Below are 15,633 nucleotides of genomic sequence, written 5' to 3' on the forward strand. Positions count from 1 at the left end.
CCTCAATAGAACAACTACATGCTACTCGTGAAGCAAAACTGCTACTAGTGGTAGACATGAACTAGAACAGTACACGGTTAAAATAACAGAATTTCAGTTTTATTTAAATATGATTTAATTTAAAAAAAATAGACTGTGATATTATATGCTAAATGTAAAGGAACATGAAATCACTGTAAATGTGAAAACACATTTCTGTTATTTTATTTAAAAACACATTAGAAATACATATATTTATTGTTCAAATACGTTCACAAATGAATCTTAATTTCACAAATATTTGTCACTTATTTAAGGGAATAAACTGGAAAATGCATCCTTAAAAAAAAAAGAGGAAAAAAATAATTTAAAATTACTGAGCAATTAATAGCTAAAATTTGTAATTTTACGATAAATTCTTTGTTAATTGACTACTATTTTTTATTGAAAATAACTACAATTACTGTAATGTCCTATATGGTAACATTCATTGACATTCTATTAGCATTTTGAAAGGATGGATGGATACTGTTATGTTACATAAAATATAAATTATTATAAAATTTAATTATAAAACCTTTTTTTTTTTTTTTAATAATGTTTAAATTAATAACAGCCCATTTCTGTAATTTTAAGCATTACTATTTTTTTTACAGTGTAGAACTTTATAATGTCACACGTAATATTAGTAACACACAGTTGTCAACTAGTGCAGTTTACTGTTGTACTTAACATAAATATATATGCATGGGATGAACTCAAACTGTGAACTGTATGGTGAGACACTGCAACCACAACGATTGAATATTGTCATCCAGATGAATTTTTTTTGGCAACAATTATAATTAAAGCTACAAGTAGGTTGGTGGAGTTATTGCATCCATCCTTTCTGTCAGGAGGGGGCGCCCACGAGCCACATTTGCAAGCACTCAACTGCATGTTCATGCCGGACTGAAAATGATTGTGACGGAATGTAGCAATTCAAGTATCAATGCAGAATCATTTGAACGGGGCAGCAAAAATCAAGGTGACTTACAGGATCAGGGCAGCTGTCAGGTTGTGGTAACCTCTTGCCCTCCGCCAGTACGTTGACCAAATACACAATGGTCATCTGACCCTGGGATGAACCAATCATCCGGGAGAACAGCTGCAGAAGAAAAAGAAGTTACTCAAGTACAGTCCACAGACAAAACTGACATTTTCATCAAATACAATGTACAGTAATATATATATTTATTTTTACCAATTTTAAGTGTTTATTTAACAATATGGTTCTGGTAGCTGCTGTACTGTTTATTCGTGCCAACGTTTTTGCTCATCCATGCTATTTATTTATTTTACATAATCTGTATTTAGGGCTGCTTGATTATGAAGAAAATATTAATCACAATTATATTGGTGATAATTGAAATCACAATTAGGACAATCATTTCTTTTTTGGTATAAAATAAGAAAATGTTTAAACGTAAAAAATATTTAAGACAAATACAATTCTTTGAAACACCATGATTATGAAAGTTCCTTTTGGATTAAACAAAATGTATTAAATTTGTTATTTTCAAATAAAATAAAAAGGTGCAAATGTATCAATTTAAACAACTCAAAATTAGTATTAATATATATTTTTTCTTTTACAATTATGCTGATTTTGTAATAGTTGAAATAAGTATTTGAATTCCGATGAATTGCACAGCAAAATCTGTATGAGTGAGAGTCAGTACATGTGTGATTGTGAGCACCTGCATGGGCCCCTTGGTGGGGTCACAGTAGGTGAAGAGCTCATACATGGTGACCCCAAAAGACCAAACGTCCGAGGCAAGGTAGAACTTGCAGTGAGTCAGGCACTCTGGCGCATACCTGAGACACACAAACACAGGAGAGTGACTGGAACTATTACGCCGGGAGAAACACAATAAGCATCCAGTCACTTAAATTAAGCCACATTTAGAACTTTGATTTGTAAACTTGACCTGTTTACATGTAAAAAGTGCCTTTTTATGTTCTATGTGGGAACTGGGTATAGGACAGAGGCATAACAAATACAAATGTATACTGTTACACCACAAGTAATAAAGTTTCTGACACACCTGTAAGGATAATATTTTTCAAATAAGCTGGGAAGCACGCTTAACATTTCCCTGTAGATTTGGTCCACCGTTATGGCAAAGTCATCATTATTTGAAAAACATTTGGGGGGGAAAAAACAGTAATATATGACAAGTAATGTATTTGTATTCTTGAAGTATTTACCAGTAAATAGGGCTCTCAATGTCATCCTTGACGGTGTAATAGACTTCATTGTCCTTAATGCTTTTGGTCAGGCCAAAGTCTCCGATCTTCACCGTGTGCTCGTTCTCCACCAGCACGTTCCGGGCAGCCAGGTCACGGTGGATGTAATTTTGAGATCCCAGGTAATCCATTCCCTAAAAAAACAACGATAATATGGGACTTCTCCACAGTCAGGAAATGAAGCCTGTTGAGTAAATGCTGCTTTCTTTTCCGCTCCCAAATCATCAATTACATTTTGATACCGCTTCTTGTTGCATTGGGGTTGCGAGAGAGCTGTTTTGGGGCCAGGACACAGGTAGACTCAGGCTAGTCCTCATGGGTCAAAAAATTGCAAATTTGATTCCCTTGAAAATGTACATGGAAGTACCTCATAGATTGACCAATTTACAGCAATTTCAATGTTGACAGATTGAAAGCCCTCATTTCGAGTTTTGGCACACACGTCTTTCAAAAGTCAATAGCCCTGACCAGAGTGCGTTATAAAAAGATATTGACCCCCAAACTATCAGGAACTGTTGAAAGACCACTGGAATGTAAAAGTAAATGTTTTTTTTATGAATGAAGAAGCACGACATCCAATGGTACCAGTTACCTACCCGGCATATTTGAGCGGAGTAGCTAAGCAGGGTGCTGAGGCTGATCTTGCTTTTGTTGTCGGGCAGGTAATCTTTCAAACTTCCCAGAGGAAGGAACTCCATTATCAGCTTGGTGGCCCGACCACCTGCTCGCACATAAATGAAGAGAGAAACGGCAATTTAGTAGTACAAATTGGCTTCTAATGTTGAAAGAAAAATCGGACTCATACACTTCTAAAAAAAAAAAAATACTGTAGAAAAAAGATTCCTTATTTTTTATTGTCTAATCATTTTCCAAAACAATGCTGCACAAATTTTCATGTGTTTGCATAAAGGAAACAATTCCTACAATGTGGCCTCTCTAGTCCCTCTTTAGTGGCTCTCCGTGGATAAAAAAGAAGATAATTGTAGAAATTAATATACTTTTTTTTTTTACATATTTTTTTATAGGAGATATTCTTTAAATGAATTAATGATTAAAAATAATAATAATAATTAGATATTTAAAAAAAAAAAAGTCGAGTCCAAATTTGTAAGTTGTCAGAAAAAGGGAGACAAAAGGTAGATGAAAAGGTTTTAAAAGTTAATTAAAAATGTTTACAAAATAACCATAAAATGTCCAAAAGCAGAAGAAGAAAGGCAGAAAATTGCCATCAAATTGCCCAAAAAGTCAGAAAATTGATTTGAAAAAATTCTGAAAAAAAACCCAAGATCAAAATGTAATTATAAAATGTCCAAAAACAAAAGATAAAATCCCGAAAACTACCATAAAAAGTCCACAGAATTGCCCAAAAAATGTCAGACAATTGATAGCAAAAAAGGCAGAAAAAAATGTCAAGAAATATCTGTAAAATAGCTGCAAAAAAGGAAGAAGAGAGGAAGAAAATTACCATAATATGTCCATAAAATTGTCAAGAAATTTTACAGAAAAACTGAAAAGTCAAAAAAAAAATGTATGAAAAATGAAGTATGAAAAATGACCCAAAAATATTGGAAGACCAAAGGTAGAAGAAAATTAATGATATTTTCGTGTAATGGTGCAGCTCTAATTAACTCTTGGGACCAACAACAACACACTGTTTCCTTCATCACAATGTTCAAATGTTTTGCGGCTGGCGTTCTAAGGAGTCCCAATTAACGGCCACAAAGTCTTCATCTAAATGTGAATGCACACACTTACCCTCCTCCAGGCAAATGCCCTTGTACTTGACAATGTTTTCATGGTAGAGGGCCTTCAGGATATTAATTTCACTGGAGAGATTGTTGCCCTTCTCCTGTCCGTTCTCAGGTTTAAGCGACTTCACCGCCACTAATTCGCCAGTTCGATCTCCTCGGGGATCATAGCGACACAGCTCCACTCGTCCAAAGTGGCCCTTCAGAAGGATCAAGTCAAGTCATTCATTCGATCATCTTCAGTTACTACATTTGCTTACGACATCTGCACCAGCCAATGAGATTCAATGCACAAGCACTGAAATCTTAACCTAAAAATGTAATGCTGCTCATTTTCTAATGTTTTGATGACCATATGTAGTTATATTAGGGGAAATGTTGGAAACTTAGCTACAGTTTTTGCAAATAACACCAACGATAATAAACATATATTGTTTAACGAATAACTCTCTGACAAGTGGTAAAACTGAGCAGCACCGTCTTCAGATTAATGTTAACAGTAGTACTTACTCATCTGGCTCTGCTCATTTAACTAAAACAGTGGTGTCCAAACTATAGCCCGGGGGCCATTTGTGGCTCGCCGTCCATTTTCTAGCAGCACTCAGCATATACAAAAGTTAACTTTTGACACAGTCTGCTATTGTAGATATGGAAAAAAATAAAAATAAATTAAAACTAAAACTAAAACATAACTATTTCTCTTTGTAATTTAATTAATGAAGTCAGATATTTCAGTTTCAGAAGCAAAAATGTTTGCCTCCATGTCTGTCAAGGTCTGATTTGTGAACACATCACATTAATGATTAGCTAAGATCCTCAAGTCAAATAACCATTTTTATTACGATTACTCTTTCCTTCCATTCAGAATGTGGAGACAGGCTAAGGGCTGGGGCGGATCTATTCTAGTGGGATATAGGGGTGTGGGCCACACCAAAATCATGAAAAATCCCAAACTGTCTTGTTTAAAAATAACTAAACCCCCCCTAAAATAACTGTAGTGCACAAGTGATTGCCTTATCAGGTCAATAAAGTCAGACAATGTCAAAGCGGCACTGGCATTCTTTGATTATTCTGTATGCGGCCCTCAAAGGAAAATGTTTGGACACCCCTGAACTATAATAATGTTGACACTATTAAACAGCAAGAAGTACTCACCTGTCCCAGATCTCTGATAGTCTTCAGAAATCTCTTTTCAAACACCGTTGGGTCAACTTCAGGTGCAGGTTGTGGTCCAATAGATGGAACTATGGGAGAAAAGAAGCACAATCCTTGTTACAGCTGTGATTTGTACCTTGAGCGCCTGCTGAGTGATATTCCGGCAGAAATGTCTGCAGGTTTTCTAAATATTTGCATTCCTCAGAATCAGATATTGCGATCGCACTAATTTTAGATTTGATCTACCTTGTTAACACACCTGAATAGGACCAGGCAATTCATCAAGATTAAATCGTGATTTCGATTTTGCCTTCTCTCCTTCTTAAAAACCTTATAATTGAAGAAAAATGAAGAATGTGCCGATTTGCGCGATGTGTTTGCATGTTCCCGACGTTCTGAAAGTACCTTGAATGTAATGATGGACAAATAAAGCTTCATGAAGCACTTGTGATATTTTTTTGCTCCTCTATATAGTGCTCTTGATTTAAAGATGCGGTGGAAATTTAAATCAATATCCATTGCACTAGCCTTTATATTTAAACCAAAAGCACCATCTTGAGGAGTAAAAAAATATCGCTTCATGAAGCTTTGTTTTTCCCATCACTACCTGAATGCACTTGCGCAGCAAGCGTGTGACGTTATGCGTTTCTGTCTTCCCCGAGTGTGCTTTTACTGTTTAATGACACCATGGACTTTACCGTAAAACGAAACACAAAAAAAGAATGACATGTACTGTATAGTTAAATAAAATACATTGCCAGTGCTAATGGTAAAGTCAATGTAAAATCCAATTGACATGCTAATGGGAAATAAGCAATAAGAACTCATACAGACATGTAATGTAAGGCACGTATTCTTCGCAATCTGTAAAAAACGAGCAAATGAGCAACTTTTTTCTTCTACTCATCTCATTGTGTGTGCTTCATGTATGCACAGCACCACACTGCCCCTAAGAGGCCAACACGCAAAAAAGCAGGAACATTTTATTATTACTACAGATATTATATACAGTAGATATTTATTTGTATTTATTGTCAGTTTTTATTTTGTTTACCATTTTACTATTTTCTTAATTTTCTCCTAATTTATTTTCTGGTTGTTCTTTTAAATTATATTTAAAGTTGAGTTTTCAAGGATTCAAGTATTTTTTTTATTGTCATGCCAGGACTCATATCCACATGATAAGGAAGAAGTCCCAGGTTAGCCCAGGAACTTGTGAAAATAAAAATAGAAAAACAAAATAGGATAAAATTAATATGTTGTTATGAGTTAAGGGAGATTCCAGTTCTGCGCATGAATGTGTACAAAGTGGCAAATGTGTGGCTGCAGAATGAAAATTTAAGAGGCTTGTATTTGAATTTGATATATTTACAAGGTCATTTTGTTCTTGACAAAATGAATAGCGTGCTCAAGAGGCTGTGATGGTAGTTTTGACTAGTTGAGTGTTTGTAGTTGAATATTTTTTGAAACAATGAATAATCATTTTAAATAATAGTGATTTCATTTTGAAAATAATTGTGATAATTATGTTTCCGTCATCACCCAGCCCTACACCCATGTCACCTTGCCAGACCAAAAACAAAAGTAACTTGGCAGAAAATCGGAAATGGGCACTTAGACCAGCAGTGTAAATTCAGCCTTTGTGACTAGTATAGTCTTACTTTTTTCTTCCAGTTTGTCAATGTCTCTAACAATAGCCCTGAAGAAAGGTCTCTTCTTTGGGTCATAGTTCATGCAGTGGATCATCAGTTCAGCCAACTCTCTGTAGTCGGGGGTCGCAAGCTGGCACTCAGTTTCATAAAACCTCTCCTTCTGCTCAAAGCAAAATACATACAAAATAATTTCTTGATACAGTGAATGCAGACGAGCCTTCTAGAGCCATTGAATTGCAGCTTGTATCCCTACTTCTGTCAGCTTCTTTTCTCTAAGTGGCTCCTCTCCATCGTAACAAATCTCCCACAGGGTGGTCCCGAAGCCCCACTTGTCAGCTGCAACACTTAGGGAAGACACACTCTTCACACACTCAGGTGCGATCCAGGGTATGCGATGTACACACTCTGCAGAGCAACAGAAAACATCACGGGTGTGTTTTTGTAATGTGAACAAGTATTTAACAAAAAATCAAAATTGGGCATCACACCCTGTAGTGTGAACGTAGGCTAGGGAGAAAGCAAAAGCGGTTACAAAGTATTGCATTGGTGTCATTCTCTGTGAGGCAAACGCACCCTCTCTTGTTAGCACAGTGATCGGTATTCCTGGATCACTGAGTTTGATAAAGGGCCCTCCTTGATCAGCGTCCAGTCCATCTCGAGCGAGCAAGATGTTCTTCGCACACACAAAGCCATGGACCAACTTTTTGTCCTCCTGCATGTTCAAATGAAAATTATGTTTAAAAATTGCACAGGTATGTTTTACGACATGCAATCTATTTTGCAAAAACATTTGACGTGCTTGAAGGGGAACTCAAGTCAAAAATGTTCTTTGCAATAATATGTTCAATGTGCCTCCAAACACAGTATTCTGATTACTGCTGTGTTGGTGGAATAAGAATTAAGCAGATTAATCCACCCATTTTCATTAAGTAAAAACTCCATGAGCCATGAAGTATTATTGCAAATAAAATATTTGACTTCCATTTTAAAGGAGATGCATGCATGCATGCATGTATGTGTCCGTGCGCGTCTTTCTCACCAAATAGCTGAGAGCTGAGGCCAGCTGCTTGGCCACCTGAAACTTCCAAGATGTGCTAAGCGGGTTTTGTTGTCTCCTCATGAACAAATCCAGTGGTCCGAGTTCCACAAACTCTTCCACAATGATATCTGTTGCACAGAAAAAAAAGTTTACTTCTTCCACAACACTTACATTATTATTCTTGCAACTCCTAATATGCACTTACTCTCCAGATGACGGACACACACTCCATACAGCAGTACGATGTGCTTATGAGAGACTTGCCGCATCATGCTTGCCGTTTCAAAGAATGCCTACAAACAATAAAGCAAATATAATAACTAAATAGGAACTTTTAAAGTGTACACATTACATTTTGTGGATGATGTTGTAAGTTTATTTACAAATGCCTCTCAACTGTTGTAGAAATGTATCGGAAAATATTTTTAATGTGAACGTGAATCTCACCAGGGCAATATCTCTGTGTCCTGAACCCAGCACTTTGAGCACCACCTTGTACTCTTGGAAGGATCCGTAACCTGCGTCCTCATCATTTTTTACTCTCAGCGTGCCGGAGAATATGTTGGTTCTTGTGCCCAGGCCAAGATGCTCCTCCTAGTGCACAGCAGGGACACGACAGCATTGAGCTCAAACATATACAAAGCAAAGCTTTTGCAGTTAAACCGATGATGACATTACGATTTATACCTCTATCTACAACAACAAAATTTTGTAATAACAGGAAATATTATTCGCTTGACATTTTATTTTGGGGGAAAATGAAGTGAAATTATACCTGTTCAATTTCTTCCTTATGAATGCGATGGATAATGACCTGGCACTCCTGCATTGGAGTCTGAGATACCGGTGCTCTATCGTTAGTGACCACCAGCAAGTTGGAAATCTCTGCAATACACATGTGCACACAAGATTGTACAAAAACATACCAGTATGCAAAACAATATATAAAACAGCCACTGACCTATTTTTAAAAATCATTTTATTATTCTTCACAGTTTGATTTATTTATGAAAAGTACTCAACAAAAACAATGAGCTCTTACTTATTGAGTCCAGTTTTACAAAGCAAAGGCAAAGTAGCCCTTCATCAACAAACCGTCTAATAATGCTTTCCCATTTGTCAATTAGTGTACGTGGCACATAGTAGACACAGAGCCTGATCCTTCAAAGTGAGCACAAATATACAGATGATGGCTGGCCAGCATAGAAACTTGATTATACACGATTTCTGCAAATCAAAAGGACACACTATGTCCATAGTGTGCACATTCCCTTCCATAAGAATTGGATTTAGGGATTGGGATCGGAACAGTGAGGCAAATTCCTTATTTTTGCTGCAGACGGTTTGGGTTTGACATTGAAACATGAATACAAATTTCAATGTTTGCATGTTGTGTTTTGTCCAGTGAATTACAAGTGTATGACGGAGCTGATGCTTTAAAACAAAGCGAGAGAAATGACTGTGATAATGTGCATGTTTTTCTTGCTTGACAGCCATTGGTGAGTCGGAGATGTGATGCTGGTCAGAGACGTGTGAAGCATAGTAAATGCCTAGGGCAAACGGCAGATTTCAATGGCCCCAAAAACTTGTTTTTTTTGTCGACTGGTGGGGTGTACTGTGGCAATGTCCATCCAACTCGGGGACGAAACCCTCACTGTTATCACGTCTCCGGTTTGGCAGTGCAGAGCACTGACCACTGAACTAAAATCCCGCTTGTGAGTCTAACCTCAAACTAAAAGAGATAAATCATAGGGCTGGCCGGCTGGGTTAAAAATAAATAAATAAATAATCGATATCTAATTGATTTTCCTTTTCCAGCCTGATATTGATTCATAAAACCATGAATCGATTATTTAAATATAACTTTTGCCATAAATTCATAAGAAAATACCATTTTAAAAGGCAGAATTTTGTTTTTATCTTACTGTTCTCACAAATGTAAAAGTATTTTCTTACATTTATGAAAGACCTGACTTATTGCACTTTAAGACATTTCTGAATCTTTTTAATTTATATTCAAAATAATTGAATTGGAATTATGAAAATATTTTCATCTCATCCTTGCTGATGTCAATGTTTGTGTAACACTTAAGTAATTATAACACGTTACTTTCATTAATACATTTATAATTTAACCAATTTAATGTTTGTGGAGTTTTTATCATGTTGATATTTAAGAAGAATTTATATTCCATAATTAAATCAATATTAGATTGAAGTAAAGCAAATCGAATCAGAAAAAAATTCCAATCGAATCGAACTGAACCCTTGTGAATCAAAATCTAATCAATTCAGGAAATTAGAATCGACACCCAGCCCTAATAAATCAGTAAAATAAAAAAACATAGCAAAGAACTAAAACAGTATAAACCAGGGGTCCCCAAATGGCAGACCGCGGTCCAGATCCGGACCGCAATTTTTGAATAGACGCGCGAGGGCAGCTATGCTTGTAAACTCTGAATTTGTTTTGTTTTTCGGGGTACACACATTCTCATGACAAACGTGATGAAGTATGGCGTTGACAAAAGTCAGAAAAGTAGACAATGAAGAGTGAATGGACTGAGGCGTATGCTTTAATTTTACCAGCATCGAGAGCTACGAGCCCCGTTTATTTGCCTACGAGTGCTCACTACGTGTGGAGTAGATTTTGGGCACAACACAAAAATCCTTCTACTGACTCCGGATAGGTCGAGGAATGTTTGGAAGCAATGGCAGACACGCTATTTGAAGAGAAAGGAGAGCAACTTAAGAACAAGCAACGACGACAACAACAATGAGCAGCGCTGCTCTCGGAGGATGTGTGCACCCTGACAGTGCCTGGTTAGCGTTAGATGCGGATGAATCATTAATCAACTGATGTAAGTGACAATCCTCAGCTTTTGGTGTATGCCCGATTCTATCACAAAGAGACTAAAACATTTATTGAGGACATTTTGGGCATCAAAGCTTTGAAAACATGTACGAGAGGAGAGAACATATATTTGGCCATAAAGAAAAAGAGAAAGGAAATAATGTGAAAATTGTTGTATCCATAACTAGTGATGGGGACCCTTCCTTGAAAGATTTAACAATTGAATATTTGCACAAAAAAGGGAATTCATGAAAGAAATATTTAAACAATAGACTAAAAATAACTTCTTTTTTTTGCCAATTAATTGACATGTTCACAATTGAATGAAAAAGCAGAAAATTAAATTATTGCTGTTGGGTGTTTTTCATGTTTGGAACCCGGTCAATTGGGCTGATTGGTTTAGTGGACCTCTTGCCAATTTAGTTGGGGATCCCTGTTATATACTCAAATGATCAAAACATAACAGACCTAAACTTATATGAGTTGAAAAGATTAAAAATAGACCTAAAAACAGCAGCATGTGTATAAGATACAATAAATGATAGTGAAGAAATAGAAGTAAAATAGTAGCTAAGATGAGTAAATGTAAGTAAACACTCTGTAAAATAAAGAAATATTATTCACAGGTTAAACAAAAAGGTGGATCTTGAGCCTGTTTTTAAAAGCAAAAACATGCATAAATGGGTGTGATGATCATGTTGACAAAAACCTCTTCACTGTGGTTTAAGAGGAAGGCAATGCTCAGTATCAGGCTCCAGCCATTATTGTATAAGAGCAATCGTCTGTAATGTCAATGTTCTCAAGCACATTTCTCATCTGATCACACAACCACTGAAGACTGGAAATTACACCACAATCTTAGCATCAAACATTTTGAGCAACATAGACACCTGAAATTTGAATTGTTACCTCAGAAAATTATTGTATAATACAAACACTTTTGATATCATTGCATTTATAATAACAGGAATCTTGCATATTTTGTTTGTTGTTATATTTGATCATAACTTTCATACTAATTGATTATCTTTCTCTGCTGACTGGCTGAGAGAAAACATGGTTCAAGCTGTAAAAAGGAATACAATTCCTTGTCGTAAAAAGTGCTTATCAGTCAAAAAGCAGATGCCACTATATATTTAGTGATAGATAATGTGTAAGACACTGTAAAGAAGACTTCATGTCTTTAATCTGTAACACAAAATAGAACAAGCTGCAGCACATTCTGCAACACATACAGATTATCCTGCAGCGAAGTAAACCAAAGTGTCATAGTTTGTCTCCGGAAACCCACATTTACAACTCTCTTCCTCTCTCACACGGGTGTGTTTGAATGTATGCACACATCTGAGACATGCATATGTACCAGTTTTGGGTCAATTGTTTGCATTATGCACTTTTCCACAGAGATTTGGCATGTAAGAACGGCAACAACTGGAAACAAATTTCAAGTCTGCTGAGACAATAATTTCTTCTTTACCAAATCCATCATAATTCAGTTTACAGTAAGATCCAGTGTGATATTGTGAAACTAATAAAATGTAACCAAATTAAATATTACCAACTTCCCACCTTTGGGAGGGGCCAAGTGGGGGTCCTTGGCGGTCTGACCCGCGGCTACAGAAGCCAACTGTAGGGAGGTGGAATGTCACCTCGTTGGCAGGGAAGGAGCCTGAGCTGGTGTGAGATGTCAAGAAGTTCCGACTGGCTATAGTGTGGGCTTACGAACGCCCTGATAATGGCTGTTCGGTCCCTCTACGACCGTTGTCATAGTTTGGTCTGCATTGCCGGCATTATTTCGCAGGCATCGGAAACAGGCAATACTTCAATTTTTACATATGCACTCATCGGACAGCCGTGGTGGGTCAACACTCACAGTGTACAGCGCACATGGACTTTTTATCAAATCGCGATTACATTGCAAATACAATTAAGGCACACTTATTTGAATTGTGTGTATACTTTCTACTAGGATGTTAAGGCATGTACAGATAAGCAGAGACTTAAAAAGTCTTACCTCGAGGTTGAGGAGGGCAGCAACGGAGCAGGTGGAATTGAAGATTGTCAGAGCGAAGACTCTGGCCCTCCAGGTGCTCCAATAGCTCCCTGAGAGTGGGCCTCGTAGTTTCCGTGCCGTAAAGGCGGAACTCATTTGGAGTAACTTGAACTTGAAAGTTTTTATACTGTTTCACAGGGCGGGATTCCTGGAGGTCAATCTAAATGGAGGACAGCAGGTTAAATAGGAGACTATAGTAAACAAGCACTGGCAAATTCCGTTTTCTTTTTCTATACCTCATTGCAGACCGCCGTGATGATAATGTACTGGTAGTCAGTACAGCTCCAGCGAATAATGTACATGCCCTCCTCATTACCCTCCTGGCGCAGTTTTTGGATGGCATACTCCGTACTGGTGTGGGCAACAAATAATTAAATATGAGACATGAAGACGTAAGAAGTTTAGAATTATGCTTGTGTCAGGGTCAAAATAATGCAATTGTCAGTTTTGTCTTCTCATCATATCAAACATGACATGAATTGTGCTAGCTGATTTTGCATCCTTAAAACAACACTAAGGAACTTTCAGTTTCTGTTGATTATGGCGGCGCCATATGGACAAAGTCGGTAACGTTATGCCTAAAGGAAGACCACGTTTCTCATTAGGACAAGTGCATTGCGTAATTTTTTAGCTCACGACATTCAAATTGACTTCTGTCTTTGTAACGAATGGGTAAAGGGGGAAGTGACGTATGCCATAAAGCAGTTAGCACATTTGTAGTTTTTTGTGTGGCAGTGTTCCTACCATCCTCCTCAAAGTTGTTTAGTGCCAGTAAAAATGAGACAGACACCCCCAGGCCATGGCAAAGGTACCATTCAACTAGTTTTAAGTCGATGTTTTATCAGAAGAGTTATATTTTACATATTAATAAATATTTTATTACGGTTGAAAAGTTCCTTAGTGCTACTTTAAATACCGCATCTGAAAGATGGGAGCATACTAGCACAGACACAGGTGTTAGTGTAGTGTATGCAAAATGACAGGGGTGAGGAGAACTTTACTGCATCGAATGTTCTGTCTGTTCACACTGTCACACACTGTGGACCAATTAAATCAGTGGTGTACAAACTACGGTCATCCATTTTTAAGTAGCCCGCGGGATATACTAAAAGTCACATCTGCTTACTAATACATTTGTTTTATATACTTTATACCCATTGTAAATATGCAAATACTATTTACAATTAAAAAGTAATAACATTTCTCTTCAGAACACTTTGATGAGTAAAGATCATGAATTTTTACAAGCAAAAATGGTTTCCTTAACTTTCTGCTCTGTGGAAAGGTTCAAATAGTCAAAATATCACATGAAAGGAACTGCTTTAAAAACGGACATTTTACAACAGATTGCTTGTCTTTTGCTTCCGAATGTCGAGATGGGATTAGTCAGAGGTTTGGGCTGATATTGCAGGGGCTGATATTTTCTGGTGAATTACAGACAAGGGTCTTGACCATCCCAAAATCTTGTAAAATTCTAAACGATTCGCCATATAGAAAGCTGGCCAGGTAGCAGTAAAAAAAAAAAAAAACACGCACTAGAATATATAAACAATTTACAGTTTTTTTTATTGACTGATTTTGCTGTGCTTGATAGATTAAAGTAAAAAATAATAATAATCCAAATAGACCTGGCATCCTTCTATTTTTCTATAATTGGCCCTCGGAGGAAAAAGTTTGGACACCGCTGAATTAAATCAAATAGAACAGGCTTCCCCAAAATTATTGGAGCAATACACATATTTTCTGTTACTCAGCAATGTTAACCTCTTTTTCCTATTCTTCATATTCAATACCCCAAAACTTAATTTTGCATATGTTATGCCCTCCCAAATTTTCCATGGTGAAAATCATCAGCGCATGCAATCTGTAATTTAGGATTTTAGTAGAAGTTCAAAATCTTACTAGAACATATGCATTAAGCCCACTAACAACGTGCACAATTTGTTAGCATGAGCATGCACTTTATTGCCCAGTCTGCCCACTATTTGGGATATTAGTAAATCAGGCGCCATGTATAGTTATACCCTCACTACATTTGTAGACTAGAACAGCATGGACAAGGCATTTTATGATTGGTATTGTTGAATAAAAGTGTCCATGCATCTCATTTTTATCTTTCAGCTAGGATCATATCAGAAATAATAAAGGAAGAATATTGAAACAGTGCCAAGCAAACAGTGAGCAGCCCAGCCATGGTATGTATTTACAATATGAGCTGAACTAAATTGTAAGCATTTAAATCACAGGTGTCATAAAAAAACAACCCTTGAATGCCGATCTTCAGACTACAAAAATTACAATGTGAGTATGTTAAGCTAATTATTACAAACTAGGTCAAATAGTGCACACACAAAAAAACTTAAGAAAACTGCAGCAATGAAACCACAAGAACAGACCAAATGGGGCCATGGCAGCCATTGTCGATGTTGTGCACCACCGAAGAGGGAGCCACCTCCTTGCAGAGATAGTGGTGGGCGTCCACTGTTAGCCTGAAGTACCCATCCACAAGGGCTGCAAAGGACAAAGCCTCAGACCAAGATGCCATATGCAGCTCCTGATGAAACGTATATCAAGCAAATTTAAGTGCATTTGCCAGACTTTAGGTTGATCCCCGACTCAATCACAGTGTTCTCAAGGGCCGTTTGTCTCACCATTTTCTTGTGATCCTGTCTATGAATTGTGACTGTGGCGTCTTTGATGGCAGCGTGCATGATCTCATGGAAGTCACAGAATTTCTCCCAGCCTTCATCAGCTTCTTTTTTTCTCAGATTTTCATTTAGCTTGTTTTTCTTTGACTTGCCTTTATAAATCACCATCATCTAATTTGAAGACATATACAGCTTATGTTATTTAAGTACACTCAGGTG

The 15,633-nt window shown here is 37.0% G+C and overlaps 1 protein-coding gene across 4 annotated transcripts in view; it reads right to left on the reverse strand.

Moving 5' to 3' along the window:
* jak1 (Janus kinase 1) overlaps window positions 1-15,633 on the reverse strand; it is a 35,259-nt gene that overhangs the window by 1,267 nt on the left and 18,359 nt on the right. For all 4 annotated transcript variants that reach the window (XM_086089643.1, XM_086089645.1, XM_086089644.1 and 1 more), the window contains 17 exons: window positions 15,418-15,585; window positions 15,163-15,320; window positions 13,003-13,117; window positions 12,728-12,926; window positions 8,638-8,747; window positions 8,310-8,456; window positions 8,068-8,155; window positions 7,863-7,990; window positions 7,397-7,535; window positions 7,077-7,228; window positions 6,833-6,983; window positions 5,172-5,260; window positions 4,024-4,216; window positions 2,865-2,989; window positions 2,230-2,402; window positions 1,719-1,836; window positions 1,016-1,126 (listed from right to left, as the gene is read on the reverse strand). In XM_086089643.1, coding sequence (XP_085945769.1) covers window positions 1,016-1,126; window positions 1,719-1,836; window positions 2,230-2,402; window positions 2,865-2,989; window positions 4,024-4,216; window positions 5,172-5,260; window positions 6,833-6,983; window positions 7,077-7,228; window positions 7,397-7,535; window positions 7,863-7,990; window positions 8,068-8,155; window positions 8,310-8,456; window positions 8,638-8,747; window positions 12,728-12,926; window positions 13,003-13,117; window positions 15,163-15,320; window positions 15,418-15,585 — 2,364 coding nt within the window. The remainder of the gene's footprint in view (window positions 1-1,015; window positions 1,127-1,718; window positions 1,837-2,229; window positions 2,403-2,864; window positions 2,990-4,023; window positions 4,217-5,171; window positions 5,261-6,832; window positions 6,984-7,076; window positions 7,229-7,396; window positions 7,536-7,862; window positions 7,991-8,067; window positions 8,156-8,309; window positions 8,457-8,637; window positions 8,748-12,727; window positions 12,927-13,002; window positions 13,118-15,162; window positions 15,321-15,417; window positions 15,586-15,633) is intronic.

Source organism: Leptonotus elevatus, chromosome 11 (assembly GCF_054856555.1).
Source record: "Leptonotus elevatus isolate MCC_2025b chromosome 11, RoL_Lele_1.0, whole genome shotgun sequence".
NCBI lineage: Eukaryota > Metazoa > Chordata > Actinopteri > Syngnathiformes > Syngnathidae > Leptonotus > Leptonotus elevatus.